General features: G+C 43.6%; 1 protein-coding gene across 1 annotated transcript in view; it reads left to right on the top strand.

Annotated features, from left to right (window-relative positions):
* The first annotated feature begins 7597 nt into the window (after positions 1–7597).
* LOC111975153 (uncharacterized) overlaps positions 7598–15785 on the top strand; it is a 22844-nt gene continuing 14656 nt past the window's right edge. The window contains exons 1-2 of the mRNA XM_024003350.3: positions 7598–8416; positions 10760–10892. Of these exons, the coding sequence (XP_023859118.1) occupies positions 7894–8416; positions 10760–10892 (656 nt within the window). The 5' untranslated portion in view covers positions 7598–7893. The remainder of the gene's footprint in view (positions 8417–10759; positions 10893–15785) is intronic.

Genomic DNA, 15785 nt, shown 5'->3' with positions numbered 1-15785 from the left:
GATAAAGCTGGGGTAGCAGCAGCGTAAAGGGGGGGGGGGGGTTGCCGTGCGGTAGCAGAGAGAACAGTCTATGGCTAGGGTGGCTGGAGTCTTTGACAATTTTTAGGGCCTTCCTCTGACACGGCCTGGTATAGAGGTCCTGGATGGCAGGAAGCTTGGCCCCAGTGATGTACTGGGCTGTTCGCACTACCCTCTGTAGTGCCTTGCGGTCGGAGGCCGAGCAGTTGCCATACCAGGCGGTGATGCAACCAGTCAGCTCTCCATGGTGAATTTGTAGAACTTCTTGAGGATCTGAGGACCCAAGCCAAATCTTTTCAGTCTCCTGAGGGTGAATAGGTTTTGTCGTGCCCTCTTCACGACTGTCTTGGTGTGTTTGGACAATGTTAGTTTGTTGGTGATGTGGACACTAAGGAATTTGAAGCTCTCAACCTGCTCCACTACAGCCCCGTCAATGTTAATGGGGGCCTGTTCGGCCCTCCTTTTCCTATTGTCCATGATCATCTCCTCTGTCTTACTCACATTGATGGAGAGGTTGTTGTCCTGGCACCACACTGCCTGGTCTCTGACCTCCTCCCTATAGGCTGTCTCATCGTTGTCGGTGATCAGGCCTACCACTGTTGTGTCGTCAGCAAACTTAATGGTGTTGGAGTCGTGCCTGGCCGTGCAGTCATGAGTGAACAGGGAGTACAGGAGGGGATTGAGCACGCACCACTGAGGGGCCCCCGTGTTGAGGATCAGCGTGGCGGATGTGTTGTTACCTACCCTTACCACCTGGGGGCGGCCCATCAGGATGTCCAGGATCCAGTTGCAGAGGGAGGTGTTTATTCCCAGGGTCCTTAGCTTAGTGATGAGCATTGAGGGCACTATGAGGTTGAACACTGAGCTGTAGTCAATGAATAGCATTCTCACATAGGTGTTCCATTTGTCCAGGTGTGAAAAGCCAGTGTGGAGTGCAATAGAGATTGCATCATCTGTGGATATGTTGGGGCGGTATGCAAATTGGAGTGGGTCTAGGGTTTCTGGGATAATGGTATTGATGTGAGCCATTCATAGAGTGAATCTGAAAAACAAAATAGTGCCTCTGAACGGGGTATAGTAGTAGTAGGTGCCATGCGCACCGGTTTGAGTGTCAAGAACTGCAACGCTGCTTGGTTTTTCAACGCTCAACAGTTTCCTGTGTGTATCAAGAACGGTCCACCACTCAAAGGACATCCAGCCAACTTGACACAGCTGGGGGATACATTGGAGTCAACATAGGCCAGCATCCCTGTGGAACGCTTTCCACACCTTGTAGAGTCCATGCCCCAACGAATTGAGGCTGTTCTGAGGGCAAAAGGGGTTGCAACTTAATATTAACAAGGTGTTCCTAATGTTTTGTGCACTGTGTCGGTCATGATTCCTCCTTATTTCTTAAATGGTTCTTCATCAGCTATTAAAGGTCAATTCCACCAATTTTCAACCTAACTTTCACCATCTCCAGCTCAATACCAGTGTCTACATGTTAAAACTGCACATTTCTACATTTTGTAGAAAAATAATTAAGTTAAAAGTTCCTCCCAATAACATCATCAAAAGTTAAAACATTTTACAAACAGTGATTTTAAACACTATAGATTCGCGGTGACGTGGGGAGCAGAAAACACCCTCCCTCTGGCTAGAAACTCGATGCAGGTTATTGTTGTAGGTTATTGTTCTGCTGAAAGGTGAATTCCTTTGTCTATGGTAAAGCAGACTGAAGCAGGTTTTGCTCTAGGATTTTGCCTGTGCTTAGCCCTATCCCATTTCTTTTTATCCTGAAAAACTCCCCAGTATTTGCCAATGTCAAGCATACCCAGATGGTGATGCAGCCACCACCATGCTTGAAAATAAAGAGGCAGTTACTTGGTGATGTGTTGTTTTGGATTTGCCCCAAACATGTTTATTTGCAATATTACTTTAGTGCCTTGTGTAAAATATGCATGTGTATATTTGTGTTCTTCTTTTCACTCATTTAGGTCATTATTGTGGAGTCACTACAATGTTGTTGATCCATCCTCAGTTCTCTCCCATCACAGCCATTGAACTCCGTAGCTGTTTTAAAATAGCCAATGGCCTCATGGTAACATCCCTCAGCAGTTCCATTCCTGTCCTGCAGCTCAGTTCAGAAGGACAACTGTATCTGTGAGGTGTCTGGGTGGTTTAATACATAATGCACAGCATAATTATTAACTAGACCATGCTTAAAAATATATAAAATGTCTCATTTGTTATCATTACTGCACTTTTTAATGAGGCTTTCAAAAACCTCCCTGGTCTTTGTTGTTGAATCTGTATTGAAATGCAATACTTGACTGAGGGACCTTACAGATGTCTGTATGGGGGACAGAGAAAGGGTTAGTCATTTAGAAATTGTCAACCCCTATTATTTCAGACTGAGTCCATGTAACTTTTTACGTGCTTTATTAAGCCAGATTTTACTCCTGAACTACACTATAATGTATATATGAAAGTATGTAGACGCCCCTTCAAACTAGTGGATTCAGCTATTTCAGCCACAACCGTTGCTGACAGGTGTATAAAATCGAGCACACAGCCATGCAATCTCCATAGACAAACATTGGCAGTAGAATGGCCTTACTGAAGAGCTCAGTGACTTTCAACATGGCACCGTCATAGGATGCCACCTTTCTAATAAGTCAGTTCATCAAATGAATGAGCAGCCCAGACAACTGTAAGTGCTGTTATTGTGAAGTGGAAACGTCTAGGAGCAACAATGAGCCGCAAAGTGTTAGGCCACACAAACTCACAGAACAGGAGCGCCTCGGTTGCAACACTTACTACCAAGTTCCAAACTGCCTCTGGAAGCAACATCAGCACAATAACTATTCGTCGGGAGCTTCATAAAATGGGTTTCCATGGACCAGCAGCCGCACACAAGCCTAAGATCACCATGCGCAATGCCAAGAATGGTGTAAAGCTCGCCGGCATTGGACTCTGGAGCGGTGGAAACGCGTTCTCTGGAGTGATGAATCACACTTCACCATCTGGCAGTTCGACGGACGAATCTGGGGTTGGCGGATGCCAGGAGACCGCTACCTGCCCGAAGGCATAGTGCCAATTGTAAAGTTTGGTGGAGGAGGAATAATGGTCTGGAACAATGACGGTCTACCCTGGCCAAACCCGGACGACGATGGCCAATTGTGCTCTGCCCTATGGGACTCCGAATCACGGCCGGATGTAATACAGCCTGGATTCAAACCAGGTACTGTAGTGACGCCTCTTGCACTGAGATGCAGTGCCGTAGACCGCTGCGCCACTTGGGAGCCGGCTGCTACGTTACAGCCTTATTCTAAAATGGATTTAATTGTTTTGCTGCCACCACCATGCTTCACCGTAGGGATGGTGCCAGGTTTCCTCCAGATGTGACGCTTGGCATTCAGGCCAAAGAGTTCAATTTTGGTTTCATCAGACCAGAGAATATTGTTTCTCATGGTCTGAGAGTCTTTAGGTGCATTTTGGCAAACTCCAAGCAGTCTGTCATGTGCCTTTTACTGAGGACTGGGTTCCGTCTGACCACTCCACCATAAAGGCCTGATTGGTGGAGGGCTGCAGAGATGTTTGTCCTTCTGGAATGTTCTCCCCTCTCCACAGAGGAACTCTGGAGCTCTGTCAGAGTGACCATCGGGTTCTTGGTCACCTCCCTGACCAAAGCCCTTCTCCCCCGATTGCTCAATACCAGGAAGAGTATTGGTGGAGGCCACTGTGTTCTTGGGGACCTTCAATGCTGCAGACATTTTTTGGTACCCTTCCCCAGATCTGTGCCTCGACACAATCCTGTCTCGGAACTCTACGGACAATTCCTTTGACCTCATGGCTTGGTTTTTTGCTCTGAAATGCACTGTCAACTGTGGGACCTTATATAGAAAGGTGTGTGCCTTTCCAAATCATGTCCAATCAATTGAATTTACCACAGGTGGACTCCAATCAAGTTGTAGAAACATCTCAAGGATTATCAATGGAAAAAGGATGCACCTGAGCTCAATTTCGAGTCTCATAGCAAAGGGTCTGAGTACCTACGTAAATAAGGTACCTGTTTATTTTCATACACGTGCAAAAATGTCCTAAAACCTGTTTTCGCTTTGTCATTATGGGGTATTGTGTGTAGATTGACGATGAAAAACATACATTTAATACATTTTAGAATAAGGCTGTAAGGTAACAAAATGTGGAAAAGTCAAGGGGTCTGAATACTTCCCGAATGCACTGTATGTATTCGATGTTTATGTATTCCTATTTGTTGGTTGATTTTACATATCAATAAGGTGTTATGCCATTGGTCATGCTTGCAGATGGGGGAGATCGAACTTAAATTCTTCCCAGTCTGATATTGACATGCAAGCGTTAGGTCACGTTTTAAAATACTGTATTCTATTTTCATATTTACAATGTGTACAAGTTCACTACGTACATGTCCTGATGTGTGTATACAGTGCCTTGCAAAAAAAAAACGTTTTACTATTTTGTTGCATTACAACCTGTAATTTAAATGGATTTTTATTTGGATTTCATATAATGGACATACACAAAATTGTCCAAATTGGAAAAGTTAAAGAAATTACTTATTTAAAAAAATTATAAAAAATAAAAACAAATGGAAAAGCGGTGCGTGCATATGTATTCACCCCCTTTGCTATGAAGCCCCTAAATAAGATCTGGTGCAACCAATTACATTCAGAAGTCTCATAATTTGTTAAATAAAGTCCACCTGTGTGCAATCTAAGTGGCACATGATCTGTCACATGATCTCAGTACATATACACCTGTTCTGAAAGACCCCAGAGTCTGCAACACCACTAAGCAAGGGGCACCACCAAGCAAGCGGCACCATGAAGACCAAGGAGCTCTTCAAACAGGTCAGGGACAAAGTTGTGAAGTACAGATCATGGTTGGGCTATAAAAAAATATCCTAAACTTTGAACATGCCACAGAGCACCATTAAATCCATTATTAAAAAATGGAAAGAATATGACACCACAACAAACCTGCCAAGAGACGGCCGCCCACCAAAACTCACGGACCATGCAAGGAGGGCATTAATCAGAGAGGCAACAAAGAGACCAAAGATAACCCTGAAGGAGCTGCAAAGCTCCACAACGGAGATTGGAGTATCTGTCCATAGGACCACTTTAAGCCGTACACTCCACCGAGCTGGGCTTTATGGAAGAGTGGCCAGAAAAAAAAGCAATTTCTTATAGAAAAAAATAAGAAAACACATTTATGGAAGAAGGTACTCTGGTCAGATGAGACTAAATTTGAGCTTTTTGGCCATCAAAGAAAATGCTATGTCTGGCGCAAACCCAACACCTCTCATCACCCCGAGAACACCATCCCCACAGTGAAGCATGGTGGTGGCAGCATCATGCTGTGGGGATGTTTTTAATCGGCAGGGACTGGGAAACTGGTCAGAATTTAAGGAATGATGGATGGCGCTAAATACCGGGAAATCCTTGAGGGAAACCTGTTTCAGTCTTATAGAGATTTGAGACTGGGACGGGTTATAGTTATGCACGCTCAAGTTCTGTTTTTTGTCTTATTTCTTCGTTTCACAATAAAACATACTCTGCATCTTCAAAGTGGTAGGCATGTTGTGTAAATCAAATGATACAAACCCCCCAAAAAATCTATTTTAATTCCAGTTTGTAAGGCAACAAAATGCCAATGGGGGTGAATACTTTCGCAAGCCACTGTATACAGTACCAGTCAAAACTTTGGACACACCTACTCATTCAAGGATTTTTTACTATTTTCTACATTGTAGAATAATAGTGAAGACATCAAAACTATGAAATAACACATATGGAATCATGTAGTAACCAAAAAAGTGTTAAACAAATCAAAATGTATTTAATCTCCTAACTTTATTCCTTTGATATTAGCATTGTTCCTTATTATTTGAGATAAGAGTTCAATGCTTATGGCAAACAGGAGTGGCGAGAGAAGGAAACCTTGCCTACATCCTTGTTCCAGCTGGTTAGACTGAGAGAAGCTCTGACTATGCCTTGTGTGGCAGAGTATAATGAGTATAATGACTGAATCCATTTAATAAAAATTTTCAAATGTTTGGAAGAGGCCTTTTCAGCATCCAGTGCCAATGCCATGCGTGGCACTAGTTGGGGAATGGAGTGGGACATAATGTTAAGCAATCTATGTATGTTGTCAGGTTGGTGACGACCAGGAATGAACCTTATTTGGTCTGGATGTATTATTGTTGTAATCCCTGCCTCCAAACGTTTAGCTAATATGGAGGTCGAGATTTTACAGAAGTGCAATTGGCCTGTATGTGGCACATTTTGTGGATCTTTAAGTGCTTTGTAGATGACAGATATAATCACCTCCTTCCAGCATAGCGGGAACTCCCCTTCTGGAGAGCATGGGAATAGGCCCTCTCCAACAGTGGGCTAATGAGGTCAATACAAGTTTTATAAAACTAATTTGAGTAGCTATCTGATCCAGAACTTTTATTCTTATTCAATCTATTAAGTGTCCCCAATCTCTTCCCTTGTTATGGGAACATCAATGTTTTTTGAGGCAGCTTGATCTATTTTGGGTAAATTAATGGACTCCAAATAGGGATCAATTCTGTTGACATCCCCACATGTCTGTGTTAGAGTACAATATCTTACAGAACTTAGCAAAGGCATCAGATATTTATTTTGGTTTGTACAGAAAGGGTTTGTCTTAATTAGTGCTTTTAATTTTCTGTACAATTGTCAACCCATACTGTTTCCTGAGTTGAGATGCCAGGAGTCAACTGGCTCTACTCCCATGATCATACTATCTGTGTTAAAGATCATAGGTTTCTTTCTACGTTCTCTCGCAGCAATCCATCTAGTACCCTCTTCGCCTCATTTAGCTGTTAGATTTTCAGCTATCGCCATTGGTGATTGTTCTAGACCTTCTATTTTCTTCTCAAGTTCTAAACATTTGGTCACTAGCTTTTTCAAGGTTGAAGAAAAATAAATAATTTTACCCATCAATATCACCTTAGATGCCTCCCATAGAGTTGTAGGAGAAATCTCTGCTGTATCATTGAATTCAAGGAATTTCATAAACTCTGTCCTGATGTAGTCTTGGAAGCCAGTGTCACCTACCAATGAGGTGTTGAGCCTCCAGCGATTTGCTGAGGTATTCCTTTCTATGTCCCACATTATAGAGACTGGGGCATGGTTACTGAGAGTTATACTATGAATCTTACAGTCCAGATCCCAATGGGATTTGTTTTTAGATACCAAAAATCTTTACTTTTTCCACCACTGGTAATACAAAACAATGTTTTGATCTGCTGCTCTGCTAAGTAGCTAGCTAAAGTGTAGTCAGTGGCTATCTAAGCCATTGAAAGCGGACCTTAGAAGTTCAAAACTTTATTCACTTAATTTCAATACAGCAGATGATTTCATCATGGATTGGGCACAGGTCTCTGATCGCGCTGGTCGGTAGTTGACAGTGTAGGCTAGAGATAATGTGCAGGAGCTTCTTGCCGGAATTAGTCTTGCTGAAGTCTTCTTTGTTGCTAATTAGCATTTCAATTTTTTCTTTGTAAATTGAGGCGAATGTATTGATAAAACTCACCTTGTCTGAGAGAGATTTACACAGTTAACAAAACGTCACGCCAAGGTAAGCCTACACCAAACACACACTTAATTTGAAGTGTTTATACAATTCACGATGTGAAAAATGAATGGCTGAAAAAACATTGGAACCATGTCGGTGTTTTTATGGGTATTATGACGCGTCCACTGTGGCGGACTGAACGAACTAGAGGCAACTAATTTCCGGTTTATAGGACTACAAACTGGCGAGCTCTATTGAGACGGCTGTTACTTTTTTAATTTATGTATTAATATAATTTAGTCTATGTTTGATATGATAAACATACGTTTAATGCAATTTGCTCTGTGCTTGTCATTGCTGAGTTTGCTAAGTGCACATGATGTGAAGATGTCAGCAGGGACCCACGCGCAAAACGCCAACTTCTGCCACAGGACGAGTTTCACTGGACACACGCGCCTAAGCTTCCTCCGAAATATGGTCGGGACTCATACATTGATGTTATATGTGAGCGAATGGTCAGGGAAGCAGCTTGTAAAATGCTCAATTAACGACGACCCTGTAGCCACTGCCAGTTACCTGTATCTTTGCCGCCAAACGCGCTCGGAGAGCCTCGTGGAATTATCCCTCTTCAATATCAGGGCGTTGTTGAGTCCAGACAACCTGTGCACACTGAGTCCTGTCGATGGATTTATCAAACAGACGAAAAATGTCCCATTGGAGCAACAACATATTTCGGGTGCAAAATCCCGTAGGAAACGCGCCTGGGTATTTCCTGGGACACTTTGGTGTGGCACTGGAAGCAAAGCGATTGACTACAAACAGTTAGGTGAGTAGAATAATATTTACACTTCACACATGCTGATTACCAGAGATGTTTTTCAGATAGATGTGTCCAATAGACTCAAAATACAGTAGGCTATTTACAGTATAAATGTATCTATACATTTGTAATTCACACCCTCCAACACTTTTTATTCGTGAATAGAGTGAATATTATACTCTTTATGAAATATCACATAATAGTATATACCCTGTCAAGTTATATCAAAGTAGCCTATAACATAGCCTACAGCTAATTTGTTTCAAAGTTGGGAAAGCCTTCTGTTCTTATAACCACATTTGGGCTGCTTCATAATGTAATGTATAGTGAAAACAAGAGCCATAAGGATAGCTGTTTCTGGACAACATATGGCAAAGTCACACACAGAGGACAGAATTAATAACAACAACAAAAAGATCTAGCCTAAAATTGGGCACAGGGCACAACCTTAAAGATTTATTAGTTGAAGTTGCCCAGACTTGAATGAAATTTGAGTGCTTTACCTGTAACTTAATTCTCAATTCCATATCTTTCTTTAACCTTAATCTTAATTTTTCTCTCATTCGTTTATAGTTTGCACATATGCACTCTTCACTTTATCATTCCTTATCCCTATTTGTCTCTAGCCTATTTGATCAGGACAACTTTTTGGAGTTGCCATGTATGTACTGTAGGCCTACTTCTGTTCCAGCAAGCACTATATCACATCTTACTTATTGATCTATAACATTAGTGCTACTGCTGACCACCCACTGTAGCAATTAGAGGTCGACCGATTAATCGGCCTGGCCGATTCATTAGGGCCGATTTCAAGTTTTCATAACAATCGGTAATCTGCATTTTTGGACGCCGATTACATTGCATTCCACAAGGAATCTGCGTGGCAGGCTGACCACCTGTTACGCGAGTGCAGCAAAGAGCCAAGGTAAGTTGCTGGCTAGCATTAATCTTATCTTATAAAAAAACAATAAATCTAAACATTATCACTAGTTAACTACACATGGTTGATGATATTACTAGGTTAACTAGCTTGTCCTGCGTTGCATATAATCAATGCGGTGACTTTTAATTTATCATCGATTCACAGCCTACTTCGCCAAACGGGGGATGATTTAACAAAAGCGCATTCGTGAAAAAAGCACAATCGTTGCACGAATGTACCTAACCATAAACATCAATGCCTTTCTTAAAATCAATACATAGAAGTATATTTTTTTAAACCTGCATATTTAGTTAAAAGAAATTCATATTAGCAGGCAATATTAACTAGGGAAATTGTGTCACTTCTCTTGCATTCAGTGCAAGCAGAGTCAGGGTACATGCAACAGTTTGGGCCGCCTGGCTCGTTGCGAACTAATTTGCCAGAATTTTACATAATTATGACATAACATTGAAGCTTGTGCAATGTAACAGCAATATTTAGACTTAGGGTTGCTGCCCGTTTGATAAAATACGGGCATAGTTTCCGGATTTGACCATATTAATGACCTAAGGCTCGTATTTCTGTGTTATTTATATTATAATTAAGTCTATGATTTGATAGAGCAGTCTGACTGAGCGGTGGTAGGCGGCAGCAAGCTCGTAAGCATTCATTCAAACTTTACTGCGTTTGCCAGCAGCTCTTAGCAATGCCTGCTTCACAGCACTGTTTATGACTTCAAGCCTATCAACTCCTGAGATTAGCCTGGCAATACTAAAGTGTCTATAAGAATATCCAATAGTCAAAGGTATATGAAATACAAATGGTATAGAGAGAAATAGTCGACTCGTCATAATTCCTATAATAACTACAACCTAAAACTTCTTAACTGGGAATATTGAAGAACTGGGAATATTGAACCACCAGCTTTCATATGTTCTCATGTTCTGAGCAAGGAACTTAAACAGTAGCTTTTTTACATGGCACATATTGCGTTTTTACTTCCTTCTCCAACACTGTGTTTTTGCATTATTTAAACCAAATTGAACATGTTTCATTATTTATTTGAGACTAAATAGATTTTATTTATGTATTATATTTAGTTAAAATAAGTGTTCATTGAGTATTGTTGTAATTGTCATTTATTACAAAAATATATATATATATGTATGTATGTATGTATGTATGTATGTATGTATGTATGTATGTATGTGTGTGTGTATATATATACATACATACATATATATATATATATATAAAATCGGCCGATTAATCGGTATCGTCTTTTTCTGGTCCTCCAATAATCGGTATCGACGTTGACAAATCATAATCGGTCGACCTCTAGTAGCAATGTGTCATTACACATGAAATGTGTATTTAATGATCTGAGAGACTTATTTAGTCTCTCCACTGTTTGTTTCTTGTTGTAGGAATGTTTGAGCGAGCCGACAGGTGCTGCCGTGAGCATGACCACTGCAGTAACACTATCCCCTCCTTCACAGTGAACTATGGTGTTTTCAATCCGAACTTCTTCACCATCTCACACTGTGACTGTGACCAAAGGTGAGCCTCAATGTGTAGCCCCCGGGCAGCATCCATCACATTCCAGGGATGACACAGACATACATTCCAGTCCCCTGAAGGGGAACTCCTTAGAGCTATAACTCAATACTGTTCAATAAAGACAGACTTTTTATTATGCTGACCTTTATTTTTCAGGGGTATGGTGCATGGCTCATCTGCTAACTGATAGGTGTTTTTCTTTTCTGGAATGTCGGGTAGAGTGTGCCATTGTACCAATGATACAATATCAGATCATTTGATTCAGTGCTTTAGAGTACAAATTGTAGTTCAACTTGAGAGTCAGGATAAAAGATCTATGTTTGTTTTTTTTCCCACGCAGTAAAACTGTAAATATGCTATAGGCTTAAAGCTGCAATATGTAACTTTTTGGGCAACCCGACCAAATTCAAATCGAAATGTGAGTTATAGATCTGTCATTCTAATTGAAAGCAAGTCTAAGAAGCGCTATATCTGTTCTATGTGGGCTATTTCTATGCTTCCTGTTCTGAAGTTTTGTTTTTTGTTTTTGCATCTATTACTTACGGTTTTGTACACCAGCTTCAAACAACTGAAAATACAATATTTTGGGTTATGGAAAATATATTTCACAGCAGTTTAGATGGAACACAGTTTAGATGGAACAATGATTCTTTACACTATGCTTGCTTCTTTTGTCACATAAAGCAAGTCGTTTTTTGCAACAAGGAAATGGCGGTGTGATTTCTGCATAGTGTCACGTTCCTGACCTTATTTTCCTTTGTTTAACTTTGTTTAGTTGGTCAGGACGTGAACTGGGTGGGTAGTCTATGTTATGTGTTTCTATGTTGGGTTCAATGTGTTGCCTGATATGGTTCTCAATTAGGGGCAGGTGTTTGACGTTTCCTCTGATTGAGAACCATATTAAGGTAGGCTGTTCACACCGTTTGTTTGTGGGTGATTGTCTTCCGTGTCAGTTTATGTACCACACGGGACTGTTTCGTTTTGTCTAGTCTGTTCCTGTTCGTGCGTTCTTCGTTTTATGTAAGTTCTCATGTTCAGGTCTGTCTACGTCGTTTTGTTGTTTTGTAATTTATTCAAGTGTACTTCGTGTTTCGTCTTGTCTGAATAAATTCATCATGTATTCATCACCCGCTGCATTTTGGTCCGATCCTTGCTCCTCCTCGTCAGATGAGGAGGACGACTTAGACGAGCGTTACAGAATCACCCACCAACCAAGGACCAAGCGGCGTGGGAAAAAGCAGCAGCAGCGATCGCAGGATTTCTGGACATGGGAGGAAATACTGGACGGTAAAGGTCCATGGGCACAACCTGGAGAATATCGCCGCCCTCGTGAAGAGCTGGAGGCAGCTAAAGCCGAGAGGCGGCGGTATGAGGAGGTAGCACGGAAACAGGAGCAAAATCTGGACTACACTACATGGGAGGAGATCGACATTTACATTTACATTTAAGTCATTTAGCAGACGCTCTTATCCAGAGCGACTTACAAATTGGTGCATTCACCTTATGACATCCAGTGGAACAGCCACTTTACAATAGTGCATCTAAATCTTTTAAGGGGGGGGGGGGTGAGAAGGATTACTTTATCCTATCCTAGGTATTCCTTAAAGAGGTGGGGTTTCAGGTGTCTCCGGAAGGTGGTGATTGACTCCGCTGTCCTGGCATCGTGAGGGAGTTTGTTCCACCATTGGGGGGCCAGAGCAGCGAACAGTTTTGACTGGGCTGAGCGGGAACTGTACTTCCTCAGTGGTAGGGAGGCGAGCAGGCCAGAGGTGGATGAACGCAGTGCCCTTGTTTGGGTGTAGGGCCTGATCAGAGCCTGCAGTTTTTTGGCCCCCTATAGATATTCTCAAGATAGATTTAAAGTAAAAACTTAGTAAAATTACTTGGCCAAGAACATATCAAAAGGAGGTTGGGCACATATTCCATCCCCCTGGTCTTCTTGGTAAGCCGTCCGGCAACCACCTCAGCGCCGGCGAGTGTCGATTTTAGAGAAAGGCATTGGAAGTGTTGGATGCTTTTTCATTGTCCTGGGTCTTAGAAAACGTGAACCCTATCGGGATTGGGATATGTTTCAATTCCCTCCGAGGCGCCAGAACAAGGTCTCCCGCGATAGGCCATGGTAGCCTCTGGATGAAACTATGCACGATCGCCGGCGATCCAACAAGGCAGAGGTTATCTAGCCTATGCCTCCTCCAGTCATTCCCTGACTTCTTGGGCAACTGACGGAAATGGATCACCACAGATAACACTCGCTACTTGACTGCTTCGTCTCTTCGGTCGCCCACGTGTTCTCGCACCGCCCGGACATTCTGGTCAGCGGGGTGGTGGCACCGGAGATCTCATCTCTCCCAGAGTGTCTTCTTTTTCTCCCTTACCACATCTGTCTATCGCCTCCTTTTGATTTCCATGCTGTCACAGTTTACCAGCCCCTTTCAAGCTTAACATCCTTATCATTTATCGCCCTCCAGGTTCTCGGGGATCGGGAGTTCATTCATGAGCTTGATGCCTGTGATAAGCTCTTTCCTGGAGGACGGCTCACTCTCACAGTTCTGGCGGACTTTAACCTCCCCACGTCTACCTTTGACTCATTCCTCTCTGCCTCCTTCTTCACTCCTCTCCTCTTTTGACCTCACCCCTCCACCTTCCCCTCTCACAAGGCAGCAATAGCTCGACCTCATCTTTACATAGAATGCTGTTCTTCCACTAACCTCATTGCAACTCCCCTCCAAGGTCTGACCACTACCTTGCTATCCTTCCTCTCGCCTCATCACACTTCCACACTGCCCTCTCGGAGGGTATCGAGCGCCGTCCAACCTTCGTCTCTCTCCCCGCTTACTCTCTCACAACAACACAATCATCTCCATCATACATTCTTACCCTTGCTCAACCTTCTCTCAACCTATCTCACTGGATCTTCGGCCAATCTGCATCTCACCACTACTCTAGTCCACCTATTCCTTGTGCTGACATCCTATGATCCCCCTATATCACCACCTCCAGGCCGACTGGTCCCCAGCTCCCGCTCCGGCAACCCTCAAAACCATTCATTGCACGAGCTAAGAAACGAACACTGGGCAAGCCGGAAAACGAGCAAGGAAAGCGGAAGGGCGATGGAGAAACTCGCCTCCAGTGCCGGCAACCTGGTCCTTTCACATCCCTCCTCATCTAACTTTTCCTCTTCTGTCTCTGCGTCTGCTAAAGCCACTTTCCTACCACTCTAAATTCCTAAGCATACTGCCGTCATCCTAGCTGGTTAGCTCTTTGCCACCTTCTCTATCTCCTTTCCTGAATCCTCTCCCCCTCCTCACCCCCTCTCCCTCTCTTTGCCAGATAGTACTCTGTCAACACATTTTGCGAAAGAGGTCGGACGACATCCGCATCACTCAGTTTATGACAGCTCTACGAACATCAGCCCAGGCTGGTTCCTGCTACAGCGACTGGACCCTACCTGTGCTTGACCTCCCCCTTTCCTCTCTCCTCTTCTGCTCAGGTCAGAACTCTCCGTCTTGTGAGAGCCGCCGCGGACGCCCATCCGCAACAACGCGCCCGCTTGAACCCTGAATCCCTCTTCTTCTCCAGACCATTATCCGGAGACTTCTCCTTACCCAGCCTTTAGTCGCTCAGATCAACTAATCCCTGCATACTGTTGGCTACGTCCTTCCTGTCTTCAGCAGAGCGAGCAGGTTGCACACCGCCTTCTGAAAACTAACTTCTGAATCCTCAGATAGATACCCCTCAGATGTAACACTCACAGAACCAGTATCCCTGTTCTTCTTCTCTTTCTCTGTCCAAAACTCTATGAAGTGCCGTCCTTGGCCAGATCTCCCGCTATTCTCTTCAAATGACCTTCTTGATCCAAATCAGTCAGCGTTCTACAAACTAGATCATTCAACTGAGACTGCTACTTCTCTGATATCAACGGCAGAGCGCTCCGCACTGCTAAGCTACTTCTCTCTCATTCTGCCTCTCATCCTTCTAGACCTTCCGTCACTGGCTGACTTATACTTTGTGAACCATACAAATGACTCCTTCTCTCACCCTCTCTTTCCGATGTTATGCGGCATCTCACTCTGCGAGAGTTACCCTACGCTTGGATTTGCGATCCACCTGAAGCTTGCTCACCATGAACAATGGCGTATTGGCGAGAATTGTCTCGTCACTCACGTGCTCTCACACTTGGTCCCAGGGCTTGTTTAGGCCCTCTCTATTACTCGCTATAACCCCAAGTCAACTTGGCTCTGATATACCTCACATGGTCTCACTCCTATCATTGCTATGCAGACGACACACAATTAACTTTCTCCTTTCCCTTCTGATGACAGGGTGGCGAATGTCATCTCTGCATGTCTGGCAGACATATAGTGTGGATGACGGATCACCACCTCAAGACTGAACTCCTCGGCAAAGACGGAAGCTGCTCTTTCCTCTCCGGGAAGGACTGGTTTCCATGATCTCGCCATCACGGTTGACAACTCCATTGTGTCCCTCTCCCAGAGCGCTAAGAACTTGGCGTGATCCTGCACAAACCCTGTTCGTCTCAATCTAACATCAAGGGCGTGTGCCCGTTCTGTAGGTTATGCTCTCTACACATCCGCAGATACGGCTTGCCTCACACAGGAAGCGGCGCAGGTCTAATCAGGCACTTCGTAATCTCCCGTCTGGAATTACTGACAACTCGCGTGATTGGCTGGCTCCCATGCTGTGCATTAAACCTACAACTATTCCAGAACGCGAGGCAGCCGTCTGGATGTTCAACACCTCCTACGTTCTCTCAGACGCACGGCGGTCCTTGCCACGTTCTCCATGGCTCAGTTTGAAGTGCATGAAACTCACCGCTCAAGGATGGTGCTTGACCTCGGAGCTGTGAGGGACGGCACTCAGTAACCCAGAGCT

Source organism: Salvelinus sp. IW2-2015, linkage group LG15 (genome assembly GCF_002910315.2).
Source record: "Salvelinus sp. IW2-2015 linkage group LG15, ASM291031v2, whole genome shotgun sequence".
In the NCBI taxonomy this organism is placed as follows: Eukaryota; Metazoa; Chordata; class Actinopteri; order Salmoniformes; family Salmonidae; genus Salvelinus; species Salvelinus sp. IW2-2015.
This window is presented reverse-complemented; position numbering and strand designations above follow the sequence as displayed.